Source organism: Monodelphis domestica, chromosome 3 (assembly GCF_027887165.1).
Source record: "Monodelphis domestica isolate mMonDom1 chromosome 3, mMonDom1.pri, whole genome shotgun sequence".
Taxonomy (NCBI): domain Eukaryota; kingdom Metazoa; phylum Chordata; class Mammalia; order Didelphimorphia; family Didelphidae; genus Monodelphis; species Monodelphis domestica.
In genome coordinates, this window is record NC_077229.1 from 83,651,431 (window position 1) to 83,669,014 (window position 17,584).

At 42.0% G+C, this 17,584-nt stretch overlaps 1 protein-coding gene across 2 annotated transcripts in view; it reads right to left on the bottom strand.

Moving 5' to 3' along the window:
- Nucleotides 1-6,293: 6,293 nt before the first annotated feature.
- Nucleotides 6,294-17,584, bottom strand: part of LOC100013319 (ultra-long-chain fatty acid omega-hydroxylase) — a 53,890-nt gene continuing 42,599 nt past the window's right edge. For both annotated transcript variants that reach the window (XM_007489700.2, XM_056822323.1), the window contains 4 exons: nucleotides 17,410-17,543; nucleotides 7,954-8,018; nucleotides 7,444-7,526; nucleotides 6,294-6,944 (listed from right to left, as the gene is read on the bottom strand). In XM_007489700.2, the coding sequence (XP_007489762.1) occupies nucleotides 6,737-6,944; nucleotides 7,444-7,526; nucleotides 7,954-8,018; nucleotides 17,410-17,543 (490 nt within the window). In that variant the 3' untranslated portion in view covers nucleotides 6,294-6,736. The remainder of the gene's footprint in view (nucleotides 6,945-7,443; nucleotides 7,527-7,953; nucleotides 8,019-17,409; nucleotides 17,544-17,584) is intronic.

The following is a 17,584-nucleotide window of genomic DNA, read 5'->3' on the forward strand; positions in this document are numbered from 1 at the left end:
GCTGATGATTGTGGCATACTGGTCTTTGCTGAGAGGCAAATGAATCTTCATGAGCCTCTCGCTGATGCCCAAAGGCAAGTCTGGCAGCTGTTTGAGCAAACTGGTCTTGATGGCCAGGCCAATACCGTGGATTCTGTCTTCATTTGAGGCTCTACCTTTCCAGAAGAAGGTATATCCAGTGGTGGGTTCGCTGAGTGATCCATCTTCTGGTAAGCGTGTTTCACTTAAGGCTATGATGTCGATGTTATATCGCACCAGTTCTTTACCGATTAGAGCTGTTCTTCTCTCAAGTCTTGGGATATTCTCTCTATCAAGTAATGTCCTGATGTTCCATGCTCCTAGTAGGAGGTTCTTTGTATTTTTTCTTTGATTTCGACCACTTAAAAGGGATGACCTGCCAGCCGCGGTTTGCTGACCAGGTGTTTGTAGGGCAGGCAATGTTTGGGACACCTTTTCTAGTCCCCTCCCTTGATTAGGGTGAGCAGTGCTGTCCTAGAGAGGGCTGCTCAGTTGCCCCAGGATACTGCCAAACGTCCCTGCTGCCCATAGGGCCGAGCAACCACTGGTCCGTGGGCCGCCTACATGCAGGATCGTGACTACAACTGCCAGTGGTCACCTCCACCTGTTGCGTCGTCACTCCCCCATCGCCGCAGGTCTTGAAGAGGGTGGACGGGGTTAGAATAGATGAATGTGCACAAAGATACTTGTGCATGAAAGAGATTTAAGTGGAAAAGCCGATGCACAGAGACAGTCTCACTCTCTCAGCGTCGGAAGCCTGGGTTCAGTGGCGCGAAAAATTGTTACATCTGGAGACTTCCTCAGCTGCATTGGATGGCCGTGTTGTCCTTTGTGCTCCAACATGCCCCAAGCACTCCACAATGCTTTGCTGTGTCGCCCTCTCAGCCGTTGGACCTTCTTATTGGTTTCTTCTGTCTGTTCAGTCGAAGCAGTCTTCACATGCTGGGTGAGCAAAGCCCTGGTTCACCAGGGGTCGACGACCCAATGGCTACCCTCACAAGGTTTAGCCGGCCTGTCGAAGCTGTTGCCCAGGGTGTGGCCACATGCTAGCAACTACTGGGAGCCACAAGTGAGAGCTGGGTGTCACGTGGGGGTCAGAGGCTGGAGATCTGCCCTAGGAGGGCACGACAAGCCCTCCCTACCAGAGATACTACCCCTCCCTGAGCACCCCATACACCCCAGCATTGGTGGTATAGGGGTTAGCATAACTGCCTTCCAAGCAGTTGACCCGGGTTCGATTCTCGGCCAACGCAACAGCATCCTTTATTTATATATATATATATATATATGTGTGTGTGTGTGTGTGTGTGTGTGTGTGTGTGTGTGTGTGTGTGTGTGTGTGTGTATGCATATATATATCCTATTTTATTCTAAGTTTATATGAGCCTTTATAGCCTCTATGACACATTGTCAGTTTATATTAAACATTATGGCAGCACACAAAAACCCAGAGGTCATCTCTCTACAAACTACTTTATACCCACGTCCACCCCATGTGTTCATGCAGTTGACATTTTTAACCAAGGACATTTATCCTTAAAACAATTTATCGAATTAAATTTCACCTTTTCTTCTAACCTAAGGGTTGGGGAAGGCAGAAATCTGTTTGGTCCTTCAGCTGTCCCTCTCAACTATCCTCCTTTAATACCAGGCTAAGAATCATAGATTCATGTTATCCAAAAATTCAATAATATCCCTTCAACCAAGTAAGTGATAAAAAATTTAAACAGTTCAAAACTAAAGATCAAATCATGTGGTGTCACATTAGAAAACCTCTCTCAATGTATATATCAATCTGTTAATCACCACAATGATCACCAATGTGACAGAGGCTGGCACTAGGAAAAAGTGCCAGACTGAAGAGTATATGAAATTGATCACCTCGAGGGGTGGGGAGGCAGGAGTGGAATCCAGAGGAGGAGGAGACTCTGGGGGACAGAGCAGTAGCTCTCTCTCAGTCTTGAGACACCGAAGAGAGAAGGTAGGAAAAAGACTTTCTCCTGAGGGTTACCCACTTTTCCTGCTGGTGACTGGAAATCTTTCCCCCCAACACTTCCCAATTGAAGGTACTTCTGAAGGGAAACCTGAGCATACATTACCATAGCTCCTGTTGCCCAGGGGTGAGTCAACCTGACTTTCTCTCAGGGGGCTCAGGCTGCCAAGGCCTGAGTTTCCCCACACAAACTCGAGGAGGGAGGAGAAAGGGTTTAGATAGAGACACCCCCTTTTCCCACTTTCCTTTTCCCATTCTTCCCTGCCCATTATTCCTTTTGTATTACCTGATTGAGTTATCATTAAAAGTTATCTATTCCCCAAGCTGAGTGTGAGTGAAAAGATCAAGGGGACACTTTTTGGTCTCGAGTAGTGGAGGGGGGTCAAAAGGGACAAGAGCAAATTGGGGAGAGCAACTTTAGCTAAGGAGGGAAGGCAGAAGGGGGAAAATCTTCAAACCCCACTCTCCTCTCTCTGAGCCAAACTGTTATGTCTGCTGTCTCCCCTGAACCCCACTTTGAGAAGGGGAGAGGGTTTTCCTCTCTTTCCCCCTCTCCATATCAAAAGTCCAAGCTTCCCAAGGGGTATAAACTTCCCCATTTTTATCTTTTTTTAATACACCAACTATGAAATTCTATGGTTCTGTGACGATTAAGGGGGGGGGTGGAATTGAGAAGGGGACTATAGAGGCAAGTGAAGATTTTCTAAGCATGGAAAAGATCTAGGCATGTTGTGTGCAACAAGGAAGAAATCAATCAGTAAGAGTAGATGGGGAAGAGAAGATGAAGAAGCAAAAATCGCTTTCAAATGTTCCAGCTAGGATTCTAGGGAAGATAGTGGAGCTATTAACAGGGATGAGGAAATTGGGATGAGGAAAAGGTTTTGAAGAGAAGATGATGAACCTCGTATTTTCCCATTGAATTTGTGGAGGTGTCTAATAGGTACTTAGTAATTTAGGTCTGGAGAGAGGTTGGGGTAGAGTGGGGTTTCCTGCATATATTAATCACTGATAATTCAACCAGCCCCAAATTCATCTGGGTTATCACTTAGAACCTTTTGATCAGAAGGATAAATCAGAGATTTCATCAAATCCCTTGCTTGAAATCTACTGATAAGAAATGTAAAAGGGGAAGCATGATAGGGTTATGTCATGAAGACCTAGTTTAAGGAAGAGTGTTCAAAGAGGGATCGTGGTCAACAGGTATAATGCTGCACAGAAGCCAGGAAGGAGGGATACAGGTGGTAGGGGTAGAGGCTATTGGATTTGACAGTGGTTACCTGGGAGAGAACCGTTTCAGCTGGATTGTAGGAGCAGAGACCAAACTGCAAGACATTGAGAAGTGAGAAGGTGAAAATGAGCTGGCAACAAGCATAGAAAGCTTTTTCTAAAAGTTAGCTGTGAATGAGAATATACAGGATAAGCTTGAGGGGACTATAGAGTCAAGGGGAAATTTTCTAAGCATGGGAAAGATCTAGGCATCTCATAGGCAACAAGGAAGAAACCAATCAATAAGAACAGAAGAGATCATTAAAACTTAGAGTTCTGAAGCTGCCTCTTCCCATTCATATTACCTTGGGCAGCATTGCCTGTTTTTTCAGCTGTAAAATGAAGAAATTGAACTGGGTAACCTTCAAGATCCCTTTGGACTGATTTGAGTTTGTTGTCTTAAAACATTCCAGCAGAGGGAGCTCCAGGATACATAATACATTCCCCACTTACCCTGGCTCTGAGATCAAAGGAGGACAGAGAGGGTGGGTAGAGAAAGATGGCCAGAACACTTCCCTCTACGTGGGATCAGGCAGGCTGCTGAAGATGGAGGAGCAGCCTCTCTGAGCTAGAACTCTATGAATCTTAAGTAAGTTATTTAATTTCCCTGGAAACTTCAGCTCTCTCCTCTCTGGAGGACAGAGGTACAAGAAGGGAGATAATGATTCTTGTATCCTGCTTTGAGGGGTTATAAAAGAAGTACTTCATAAATTTTAAAGTACTATAGAAAGGGAACTTCTGTGATTATACACCTATATGATTTCTTAGCCTGGTATTAAAGGATCTCCATAATCCACCTTCACCCAGATCTTCTGGCTGCCCCACATTCAATTAATAAACATTTATGAAGTGTCTTCTACATGCCAGGCCCTGTGTTAAGCATTTGCCATCCTCACAGACCAGTTCTCCTTAAGTTTCAGGCATCAGGTTTCTCACCTCCAGGAAACTGCCTAAAGTCAGTGGCCCAACACTGGGGTCCACCTGGAGGGCATGACTTGATTACTTGTCATCCTATCCCCAAGTCCCCTTGGGATGAGACAAAGGGACAACAGCAGAGTGGAAAGAGGAAGGAAGATTTCCTCTCCTCAAAAGATGAAATCCAAGTTATGAATCATCATATGATGAAAAAAAAGGTTCCAATTACTAATCATTCAAGAATTATGAATTAAAACACCTCACACCCATTATATCAGCCAACATGACCAAAATGAAAAATGGTAGTTGTTGGTGGGGCTACAGGAAAACAGGTACATTGGCACACTGTTGATGAACCTGTGAATTGGTCATAGGCACATAGCCTTAGAACTAGAAGGAATTTTATAATTCATCGAGTCCAATCCCCCTTTTTTTTCACAAATGAGAAAACTGAGGCACAGAAATGACTTGCTCAGTATCACAAGACTACTAAGTATATGAAGCAGCATTTGGATATAGCTTTTGGTCCAGCCTCTCTGGAAGAAAATTTGGAACTATACCCTGAAAGTCACCAAAATGTGTACCCTTTGAGCCAGTGATGCTATTAGTAGGCCTATACTCCCAAAGAGAGAAAGAGGGAAAGTGCCCATGTTTACAAATACATTTTTAGCAGTACTCTTTGTTATAGCCAAAAGCATAGTTGTGACCATATCAGGACCCTAATCAGGAATTTTCAATGTCTCCCCATGGCCTGTAGAATAAACTACAAAGTCCCATGTTTTGGCATTTAAAGTCCTGTACAATCTGTCTCCAGCCTGTATTTCCAGATAACTCTCATTACTCCCCTCCACATACTCCACATTCCAACCAAATGACTGCTCTCCAACTCAGCATTCCAGCTCTCATCTCCCAGTCTTTGCAAAGGTTAATCCTCAAGGCTGGGATGCCTTCCCTCTGCACCTCCTTTAATACTTTCAGAGCTTAGCTCAGGGATCACCTCCTATGGGAAGGCTTTCCTGATCACCCCAGTTTTTTAATTCTTCCACAAATTATCTCAATTTTACTTATTCGGCTACATGGTTTATTTTCCCATTAGAATATAAGTTTGAGAATGGGGAACTTTCATTTTTGTCTGTTATTCTGAAGGTCTACAAGGTTGCCTGATACACACTAGGTATTTAAGTAAGGCTTTGTGAATGTGGAATTGGGCCTGATTTTAGGCTTTTAAACCTTAGTGCATCCTCCTCCTCCAAGAAGCCTCTCTAGTATCTTCCCTGGGAAACTAATGTAACAGAAGGACTGACTGAAGAAGTCCCAACTGCCTGCTGTGCATTACTTAGTCTTCGTCCTCTGTCATCTTTCCCAATTTTCTGGGTGTGAGCTGAAACCTCAGAGTTATTTTGATTTGCATTTCTCTTACTATTCGTGATCTAAAGCAATCTTTCATATGGTGGTGGATAGTTTGCATTCCTGATTTTGAAAACTCTTTATTCAGATCCTTTGCCTGCTTATCCATTGAGAAATTACTGTCATATGTCTGTGTCTGAGTGTGTGTGTGCATGTGCATCTCTGGGATGTCAAATCCTTATCTACTGAATCTAGTTCAAAGTTTTCTTCTTCCTGTAATCCCCCAATTCTTGGTTTCCTTTTTCTCTCTTTTTTTTTCTTTCTCCTTTCCTTCTTTTCTTTTCTTTCAGACTTGCCCAAGCTAGAAGTACCAGCTCTGACCCTGTCTAATCTTCGTAGGAGTTTTAACCTACTCCATTTTCTGACCTGGGCTTTTTTGCCTCTACTTAGGCAATCTGGTATTGCCTCTATTTTCCAGGGGGTTACCAGACCTGTGGCAACTTTCTGCCAGCTCCTGATTGGTTTAGCCCACTTAGAGCTCGGAACTCCTGAGCTCAAGAGATCTGTCAACCTCAATCTTCCCACTAGCAGGGATTACAGATGTATGACTGGCTCCCTTGTTTTCCCAACTGCCAATGTCAGAGGGAGCTGATAGAACCAGGGTGTTGAGATACTGGCATCCTAACTGGTTTTATTAAACAGAATCACATGATTTCAGAAATGTACAGGCAGATCTGGAAAACCACATTCATGATGAAAGTTTTTGATTTTCTTTTTTTCTTTCTTTTTTCTTTTGTCTTAAAAAAACAAAATAAAAATGAAAACAACTGAGGAAGTCCAATCCTCTCCCAGAGAGCAAACCCAACAGCCAAGAGGGAGGAGAACAGCCTCCACAAAAAAGCAGAGAGTATTTGGAAGCCGCTGCCCCGTCCCTGGTCCCCACTTCTAACAACCCCTCAGGTTGTTCTCTCAAGATCAGCTCCAGGGAGTAAGAGAGAGGACAAAGGGGGTACCCTTGGGTGTCCAAGGGCGATAGTGTCCCGGGGACCGGGTTATCAGACATCTGCCTCCAGCGCACGGAGAGACAAATAGAAGGGGAAGGGAGGGATTTACTCAGCTCCAGACCTCAGGACTTCTGGCCCTCATCTCCCATTGTTGTATCCCACACCCTCCACCAGTCTCTACACTGAATCGGGTTCATTGCTGGGGCTGGGCCATAGGAGTCGCTGTAGTCTGGCCAGACAATGGCTCCACGTTTAGCCAAATCCCATTCTCGGTCCTCAGGATCAATTCAGGCTTCCGACGCACCTTCTTGGTCCTGTCCACCGAGAGCCGGAACCGAAGTAAGGTCAACGCAACAACCACCTTCATCTCAGACATGGCAAAACTCTGACCAATGCAATTTCTGTCCAAGGGAAAGTCACAAAATGAATGTCATTGCCTCTATCCTGAGCTCTGCTGGCGAATATGGAGGTGGGAAGAGGCTGGGCAAGGTCTAGGTCCAGAAAGTAAGAGGGAAGATGGGGAGGAGGATGGCCAGTTCCTGAAGGAAAGAGGACACCATGTTGTGGGGCAGGGAGGAATGTGAAGAGCAAATAGGAGGAAGTGGGGAGAATAGAGAGCAAAAACCCAACCTTCACACCAAAAAGAAAGAAAGGGATCAATGTCATTCCCTGTGTTGAACACTAGTTTAGACTTAAGGCTTTTTAGAGATAGCCATGAATTTTCTATGTGACTTGCTAGGAATGCTTCTGACTGGATCAAGACTCCAGAGAGAACAGGGCTGCCTACTTCCCAGCCCCAGCCCTAGGGAACAGGACTCTTGGGACAATCTGCAGTTTTTAAGAAGAGAGAGCTAAAAAAATTAAGGTTGAGGATAGAGAGGCAAGAGGCAAGAAGGTTACCTGGGTCCAGCTGAGAAGGGGATGAAGGCCAGCGGCGATCTCTGCTGGGAATTCTCAGGGTCAAAGCGGTAGGGATTGAATACCTGGAAGGGGTCATTGCCAACACTAGTTAAAGGAAGCATCACCCAAGATCCTCCCTCAAAGTCTCAGAAAGGGGATATTCTGACACACCATCTGCCCCCCAATAGAAAAAGGGCATAGGTTAATCTATAGTGGTCATTCAAGTAAGGGACTACCAATTGCCTGATAAGGCTTGGTTCGGTGGGGTTGGGGAGAAAGAAAGGGGATGGTATGGGTAGAAGAATAAGTAGGTCAAGAGGCAGCTCCAGGCTCACTGGGAGTCAGTTTTAATCTAGCTGGGCTGAAGCCCAGAAGCCCTGACCACAGATGGCCTGGTCTTCAGTTCCATGTTCCAAGGGCAGCTCCCCAGAGCAGGTAGGGCAGGCAGGACTTCCTAGCTCCTATGGGAAAGAGAAGGACCCAAGCAAAGGGAACATATTGTTTCTTTACCTTGGAATCAGGCCACACACTAGGATTATAGTGAGTCCCATAAATGCTGACCAGGCAAATAATTCCTAGATGGAGAGAGGTCACAGTCATTCAGAGGGAAAACAGAAGAAAGGAACAGAGAGATTTCCAGAAAGCAGCTCTAGCTTGGGTTCAATGAAACTGTCCCACACTGCAAAGACCCAAGATAATGACCTGGAACCCTGAAAGGGTTTTGTGGAGGTAGAATGGAAAGGACGATGGAATCAAAGGTTTCATTTTAATTCAGGTTAGCAAACATTTATGAATGGGAGAGAGGTCAATGATAGAAAGGTTATTTTGTTGTTCAGTTATTTTTCTGTCATGTTCAACTCTTCATGATTCCCTTTGGGGTTTTCTTAGTAAAGATATTATGGTAGTTCTCTTCAGGTTTCTTCTCCAGCTCACTTTACAGATGAGGATACTAAAGCAAATAAGAATAAGTGGCTTGCCCAGGGTCACACCACTAATAAGTGTTGACATCAAATTTGAACTCAGGAAGATAACTCCAGACTCAGTGCTCTACTCACTGCACTACTTAGCTGCCCAGAAAGGCTACAGATATAGATTTATAGGTATGTACATAGGAAAATATATATGAATATTTATGCCTAAATATTTATAGCAGCATTTTTGAGGGTAGTAAAGAACTAGAAACAAAATAGATAGCCTTCAATTGGGGAATAACTAAGCAAAATGGGTTATTACACAAAAATTTTAAAAAAATTTAAAGTAATGGAAAATTATTCCATTATTATAATAAATATTATTATTCCTTATTAAATGATAAATAGAAAGAATTCAGAGAAGCATGGAAAGATTTCTATGAGTTAACACAAAGTGGATTAACATAAAGAGAATTAGGAAAACAAGGCATAATGATTCCAACAATGTAAATGGATGTAAATTGAAAGAGGAAAAAAAAGCAATAAAAACAAAAGCCAGGAACTGAACACTGTTCAATTAAAAGGACCAAATGTGGCTCCAAAGAAAAGTTGGGAAAACACATCTCCCGCCCTTCTTTGTAGAGGTTGGGCACTATGGGTACAAAACACTGCATATACCATCAGACAGTTGATATATTGATTATTTTTTCCTGAATTACTTTTCCTTCTCTCTTTTTTTATCCTTTGGACAAAAGTTGGAGATGGATAAATTCTCTGATTGAGAATAAGATTGCTATCTAGAATGGAAGGGGGGAGGATTTAGTTGAAATTCATGAAGGAGATATAGAAATAAAGCATATAATTAAAACATTTTAAACAGGCATTTATGCACCCACTATGTAAGAGGATCTGTTTTGGATGCTAGTAATACAAAACAAATGAGAAACAGAATAGTTGATGCCTTCCAGAAGTTTACATTTGACTAGAGCAGTGATGGCAAACCTTTTAGAGACCAAGTGCCCAAACTGCAACCCTCATACCACATGTGAACCCCACCTTACCCCAGACAGTAGGGGAAGGAGACACTCCTATTGGGCTGCTGGGTAGTGGAATGGGTGATGAGAAAAATGTTCTCAGGTGCACATGGAGAAGGGGAAGAGAGCAGCCCCCTCCAGAATGCTCTAGCACATGTGCCAAAGGTTTGCCAACATAGGACGAGAGGTATACACATAAATAAACATAAGTAACAGATGATTTGAGGAAGGAAAGGGTACTGACCATTGAGGGAGATCAAGAAAGTCTCAAAAGAAAGTAAGAAAATGGCTCATAAGCTAAGTCTTGAAGGAAGCAAGAAATTCCAAGGAGCCCAATTGAGGAGGAAGCGCATTCATTCTAGATACAAGGGACAGCCTCTACAAGGCACAAAGTTAGAAGATGGAATGCTGAGCTCAAGAACATCCAGCAGGCCATTTTGGCTGAAATATATAACTTAGGTAAAATGTCTCAAAATATAGGTTGGGGTCAAACTGTACAAGATCTTAAAAGACAAACAGAGGAACTTATATTTTATTCTATAGGCAATAAGAAGTCATTGAAATTCGTGAGTAGGGGAGTAAAATGGCGATAATTATGTTTTAGGAATAGTAGCAGTGAGGTGGATTGATTGCAGAAGTAAGAAACTGGAAGTCTAGAATCCAGTCAAGGAACTGTCCTTTAGATGAGACATGATGAGGGCCAGAAATAGGCTAGGAGCCTTGTGAAAGAAAAGCATAGTAACAAGAATGTTTTGGAGAATAGTGGTCAACAAAACTTGGCAACTGATTGGAAGAAGGATAAAGACTTTAGACTGAATCTGAATTTATTAAATTGAATGTCTGGAAGGATTACAGTGTCCTCAATAGAAATAGGAAATAGAAATAGGAAAATTTGAGGGAGGGGTGATTTTAGAGGGGAAGGTAATAAGTTCCATTTTGGAAACACTGGGTTTGAGATGTCTATGGATCATAGAGGTGAAGATGTCAGTCAATCAATCAATATAAACATTTAGACACTGTGTGTCAGGAGCTATTCTAGGTGCTAGAGTTACAAATACAAACAATGAAATAATCCCTATTTTTCAAGAAGCTTACATTCTAATGGAAGAGGCAACAAGGTATATAAATATACAGAGTATACTATAATTTCATTGATATTGAGAACTCCAAAATATAGAAACTCTCTCTACCAATGCAAGTTAGTACCTTCTCTGCCACTCAATCTTAGACTAGAGTCCTGAGAGGATTTGCCCAAAGTCATATGATGAGTATGATTAATGGCAGGACTCAGATCCAGGTCAGCTCTGTCTTCTTATATGCCATGCTGCTTTTTATATGGGTACTGAAAAATGTGAATAAATACAAAGCAGTAAAATACAAGGGAATTTGGGAGGGAAAGCACTAGCAATTGGGGTGCTTAGGTAAGTCTTCATATAAAAGAAAGAAAGGGATTTTATGAATCAGAGGCAAATAGGAAAGATATTCCAGCATTGGGAGATTAGACCCATCAAAGGCAGGGAGACAGGATGTTATGAGTGAGGAACAGAGAGATGGCTAGTATGGCTAGGCTGAAGAGTGGATGAGAGGGACACTTGGAAAGATAGTGTAGGACTTTAAAAACATAACAGATGAGCTTTTATTTTATTCTGCAGGCAATAGAAGACCATTGGAGTTAACTGGAGTTGAAATATGGCCAGATCTGTGCTTAAGGAAAACTATATTTAAGATGAACTTGACAGGGGATAGATGAGGCAGAAACCAGTAGGGGGCTATTGCAATGATCTAGGCCAGAGGCAATAAAAGCTTGAACTAAAGCAGAAGCTGTGTGAGAAGAGAGAAGGGATCAGATAAAGGGCAACAGCAGGTCTGGAAAAGGTTCAAATCTAGCCTCAGACACTCCCTAGCTGTATGATCCTGGGAAAGTCACTTAACCTAGTCAATTGCCTAGCCATTCTTCTGCCTTGGAATCAATATTTCATACCTATTCTAAGACAGAATGTAAGGATTTTAAAGAGAGAGAGAGAAGGAATCAGATAGGAGAAATGTTATTAAGGTAAAATGGCAAGATTTGACAACTAAGAATATATGTGAGGTGAACAGGAATGAGGAGTCCAGCAATAATACTGAGATTATAAACCTAGGAGACATGAAAGATAAAAGACATCTTTGACAAAAAAAGAAAAGAGGTTTAGGAGGAAAGGTAAGGAGATATATTTTAAATATGCTGAAATTGAGATACCTACAGAGTATCCAATCTGAAATATCTACTAGGCAGTAAGCAAAGAAGTTCCGAGGTGCCTGAGTCTAGGAGAAATCTGCATAGAGATAATAAACCCATAGCACCTCATGAGATCACCAAGTTAAAGAATGTACCGGAAAAAGAGGGAAGGAAATAAACATGTATTTAAGTACTTACTATGTGCCAGGCATTGTGCTAAGCACTTTACAATTTATCTCATTAAATCCTCACAGCAACCCTGGGAGGTTGATGCTATTATTCTTCCCATTCTACAGTTGAAGAAACCAAGGCAACCTTCAAGAGATTGGGTAACCCAGAGTCACACAGTTAGTATATATCTAAGTCCAAATTTGAACTCTGACCTTCCTGATTCCAGGCCCAGTGCTCTATCCACTGAACCATCTAGCTGTCTCTGGGAGAAGGTCCAGGACAGAGCCATGGGCATTACTCATAATTAGTAGGTGTAACATGTAGATAAGCCAAAAAAAAGAGACTGAGGAGTGGTTAGACAAGTAGGAGAATCAGGAGAGAATACTGCCACGAAATGCCTGAGAAGAGATAGCATCCAGGACACAATTGACCAACTGGGTCATATGCAGCATATAAGATGACTAAGAAACACCATCATATTTGATAATTAAGAAATCAAGCAGGCAGTTGGTGATGAGGAAGGAGCCATCTACACAGAGATAGTGACTAAACCCATGACAGGTAAATAGATTACCAAAAGAGAATATGTGGAAAGATAGGAAAAGAGAAGAGGATCTAAGAGAGAACCCTATGTTTCTTCCCAAGGTTTGAAGGCAGCATAGATCTAACAAAGGAGACAAATAAATAAATGAATGAATGAACATATAAATAAATAAATAAATGCATAGATAAATAAATAAATGAGCAAATAAATAAATGGATAAATAAGTGAATGAACAAATAAATGAATGAATAAATAAATAAAAGCAACAGCCAGTAAGACAGGGGGAAGAACTAGGAGAAAGTAATATTATAAAAACCTAAGGAACAGATAATATCCAGGACTGTTTGATGTCAAATAGTGTCAACATATGCTGAGAGGTCAAGAAGGATAATGACTGATAAGAGATCATTAGATTTGGTAATTAAGAGATTGCCAAGAACCTTGAAGAGAGCAGTTTTAATTGATTTAATTTAAGGGAGTTAGAAAAGATTTCAAGACAATGAGAAATGAGTAGGTGGTCAAAATATTATACATATGAAGGCAACAAATGTAGAAAGCTTTTTCCAGGGTCTGTTGTGAATGAGAGTAGCGATATAAGGATGATAGCTTGAGGGAATGGTTCAGCCCATGAAGACCTAAGAGTTGGGAAGGTCTATGCATAGTTACAAGCCACAAAGAATGAATCATAACATAAGGAAAACCTCAAGATTAGAGAAGGCAAACAGAGGGAAATTATTAAGGATCAAACCCCCTGAAGAGAAAGGAGGCTATCAAGGGTCACTAGGAGGGAGATTATCCTTGGCAAAGAAAAAAGCCACCTCTTCAGTAGAGGCAAAGATGAAAACAGAGACAGGTTTGAATCCCAGTCTTGAAATTTATTAACTATGTGATCTTGGACAAACTACCTAACCTCTCTGAGCCTCATCTTACTCAGTTGTAAAATGAGAGGGGTTGGATCAGATATTTTCTAAGGTCATTTTCAACTCTAAATGTATGACCCACTTAGTATTACCCTCAGAATGCTAACTACTTCCTCTTTCATTCTTGAAATCCTTTTCCTTTAAAGCACAGTTTAGGTACCAACTTCTCAATGAATCCCTCCCAGACTCCTCCTCACCCCCTCAGGTGAAAACAAATTTTTCATAGCACTTTTCCTTTTCTCTCATCTGTCCATATCATTTTCTCCTTTAAATTATCCACTGCAAAATCCCCCCCCCCCATTTTTTTAAAGAAAAACAATCCTTGAACTCAAGAAGCTTTCATTCTAATGGGAGTGGGAAGAGAGATATGTGCCCTTTAAAGAAAAACATTTATCTCATTTTTATTTGAGAAAGATGGAAAGAGCACTAATTGCAGAAGAAAAAAAATGGATGCTACAGAGAGATTAATTTCTATTTGATAGAAGGAAAAAAATATTCTAAATATAAATGTCCAAAGGGAAACTGGGTTGTCTCAAGATACCAGCAATTCCTTATTACTAAAGGTCTTTAAGCAAAGGCTAGATTTCACTTTTTGTAAGGGATGTTATAGTAGGTAATGTTGCTCAGATTTCAGGTAATGAGACAAAAGGCTTCATTAAGTTTCTCCCAACTCATGGATTCTAGTTCAGGAGATATATATTTGTTTTTTTTCATTCATTCATTCATTAAGTCAGTCAAGCAGGCCGTCAATCAGTCAGTCATTGCCCTAATATAATTGGCTATATAGCTTTGAAAAAAATTACTTCCCCTTTCTCTGCCTCGATTTCCTTATATGTAAAATGGAGGAGAATGGATAGAATGACTTTTAAGGTCCCTTCTAAGTGTACAATATTTTAAATTTTAATCTTTTCCCAGATTATGCAATGAATTGATTACAGTCACACTTCTTTGAGTACATGCCATATCCCACATATCAGATTATAAGATCCTTGAGGGTAAGATCTCTTTGTATTTCATCTTTATATTTATCAAGGACAAGCACATGACCTTTTCTATGGTATTGTGACAGAGGCTAGCACTAGAGGAAAAAGTGGCAGGCTGAAGAGTATGTGAAATTGATCACCTCGATGGGGGAAGGGGCTCCAGGAATGGAATCCAGAGGAGGAGAAGACTCTGGCTAGTAGAGCAGTGAGGGTCTCTTGGTCTCTTGGTCTTGCGAAGCCGAAGAGAGAAGGTAAGAAAAAGACTTTCTCCTAAGAGTTACCGATTTTTCCTGCTGGTGACTGGAAATCTTTCCCCCCAATACTTCCCAATTGAAGGAACTTTCTAAAGAGAAACCTGAGCAGACATTACCACAGCTCCTGTTGCCCAGGGGTGAGTCAACCTGACTCTCCCTCAGGGGGTTCAGGCTGCCAAGGCCTGAGTTCCCCCCAAACTCGAGGAGGGAGGGGAAAGGATTTAGAGACAGGGATCCCCTTTTCCCACTTTCCTTTTCCCATTCTTCCCAGCCTGTTATTCCTTTTGTATTACCTGATTGAGTTGACATTAAAAGTTATCTGTTCCCCAAGCTGAGTGTGAGTGAACAGATCAAGGGGAGACCCTTTGGTCTTGAGTAGTGGAGGGGGGACAAGAGGGACAAGATCGAATCTGGGAGAGCAATTTTAGCTAAGGAGGGAAGACAGAAGGGGGGAAATCTTCAAATCCCCTCTCCTCTCTCTGAGCCAACTCATTACATCTTCTGTCTCCCCTGAACCCTGCTTTTGAGAAGGGGGTTCTTCTCTCTTTCCCCCTCTCCATACCGATAGTCCAAGCTTCCCTCAGGGTACAAACTTCCATTGTTTATCTTTCTTTAATACAGTATGTATGCAATAAATACCTCTTGAATTGACACATGCCCTCTCTCTGGAGTCCCAGTTTCCTCATGTTATGATTAAGATCTCTTAGTTACACACTCATTTCCCAAGATAAAAAGTTGGAAGAAACCTTAGAGGTCCAACCTCTCATGAGGAAACTGAAGACCAAAGAGAAATGACCTTGCCAAAGGTCACATGGGCAGCAAGTAGTAGAGCTGAGATTCCAATCTAAGTCCTGCTGATTATTTCTTCAAAATGTCCCTTTTGTCCATCTTTTCTTCTCCATCTTCATGACCCGCATCCTAGTCCAGATTGATCATCTCACACTCAAACTGCTGTAATAGCCTCCTAGTCTGATCCTTTCTAATAATCTATACAGGCAGTCAGATACATCCTCCAGAAATAACTCGTATGCTGTTATTCTCTGGCTCCATAATCTTCAATGACTCCCCATTGCCTGTCACAAAAGGTACAGACTCCATGATCATGTATTCAATACTTTCTATAATATGTTTCTACCCTACAAGACTGTCTTCCACTACTCAACCCCTCACATTAGCCAGCTTGGACTTATCGACTCTTCTCCATGGCAGACTCTTTTCCATAACTGACCATGGCATTCCTCTTGCCCAGGATGCCTTCCCTGATCTTCACTATGCAACTCTTCCCCCATCCTTCAAGGCTCAGCTCAAGACCCACCTCCTTCAAAAAGCCTCAGTCTTGTTTTAGCTTCATAAAGCCTCTGGTCCCTTTATCCTCATTCATGCTCATCCCCCATCTTCATTCTGCTGAAACTGACCTAAGGTCACCAGTAACCTCCTAGTCACTAAATCCAGGGACCTTGTTTTAGGCCTCATGACATCTTCCTTGACCCCTGACACCCTTCTGGCTCTCCTCATACCTCTCAAACTAATCTTCTCTCTGTCTCCATCTTCTCAACTACTCAATGTAGGTTTTTCTCAAGAGTCTCTTTTTGGTCTTGTCTTCCACCATCTTACTGCTTATGGGTCTCCCACACCTACTTAAGCAGGTCCAAGGTCATATTTATCCTACTCATGTTCTCTACTTTAGTGAGAACCTACATTTAATCAATCTCCCTCCTACACAGCACTTTATATTTCCTCAGCAATCTTTTGGGCTTTAATAACCTATTTGACCCTATGATCAGCTTTTCTATGAAAGTAGTCAAATAACCTCCCTTTAGTTCCTCCGTAGTAGTACTTGCAGAATAATATTCCCTAGAAAGAGTTACCATGACCAGAAGAGGTCATGACCCTCTTCTGCCCCAAATCTGCAGTGGTTCCCTATTACCACCTGGGGAGAGTTCAGACTCCTCTTGTCCTGTATTCAAAGTTCTCCCCTTACCTTTGCATTCTTTTCTCCTACCATTCATCTCCAAACACTTGATTTTTGAGCCAAACTGTACAACTCTGCCCCATTCCATGCCTATTCTATAGTCTCTTATCTCTGTGCCTTTATTTAAGTTCTCTATGATCCTCAAATGCCCTCATTTTCCTCTCTTTTACTGTTAACATTTTACCTATCTTGCAAACCCCCACACAAATATAGTCTCCTCTAGGGAGTCTTCACTGATCCCCTTCTCCCCTAAATGTTAACAGCTTTCCCCTCAGACTTCCCATGGCACTTTGTTTTATAATTCTTTGGTATCCTTATATCATATTTTTTATTATGATTTATGTTTATAAGTCTTATCTCTTACTAGACCACAAACTCCATAAGGGCAACTAGATGACACAGTGGATAGAGCACTGAGCTAGGATTCAGGAAGCCCTGAGTTCAAATCTGGCCTCAGAAACTTCCTAGCTGTGTAACCATGGGCAAGTCTGTTATCCCTGTTGGCCTCAGTTTCCTTGTCTGTAAAATGAACCAGAGAAGGAAATGCCAAATCACTCCAGTATCTTTGCCAAGAAAACCCCAAATGGGGTCATGAAGAGTCAGACATGACAGAAATGATTCAACAACAAGCCCCATAAGGGCAGGGGAAGTGTTTTATCTAAATTTTGGGGTACAGGGCTCTGTATACAACTATTGCTTAATAAATGTTTATTAGATTAAGTAGAACTTCAAATGGCTCCTGTTGTCTAAAGCTCATTTGAGCATTTATCCCATATATTCCACGGTGATCTTTTAATTATTTTCTATGTGCCCCACTCACCTTCCCACAGGTACAATTTGATGCCAGGCTCCCCATCTAGTACCTGGGTCTGGCTAGGCACAGAATAGACCCTCAAGAAAGCCCAACTGTTTGAAAAGGGTCCCTGAGGAAGTGTCCTTCCTAGGGCTCAGGTTGATACCTTTGGGGATGACACGTCCATCAGGCATCTTGATGTCCTCAGTGCATCGGCGTGAAATTAGGGTGACAGGAGGGAAGAGGCGAAGACTCTCCTTGATGCACATGGTGATGAAGGGCATCTGGGCCAGATCATCCCTGGGGAGAAGCCAAGTCAGTGACCTTTTGCCTTGGGGTCC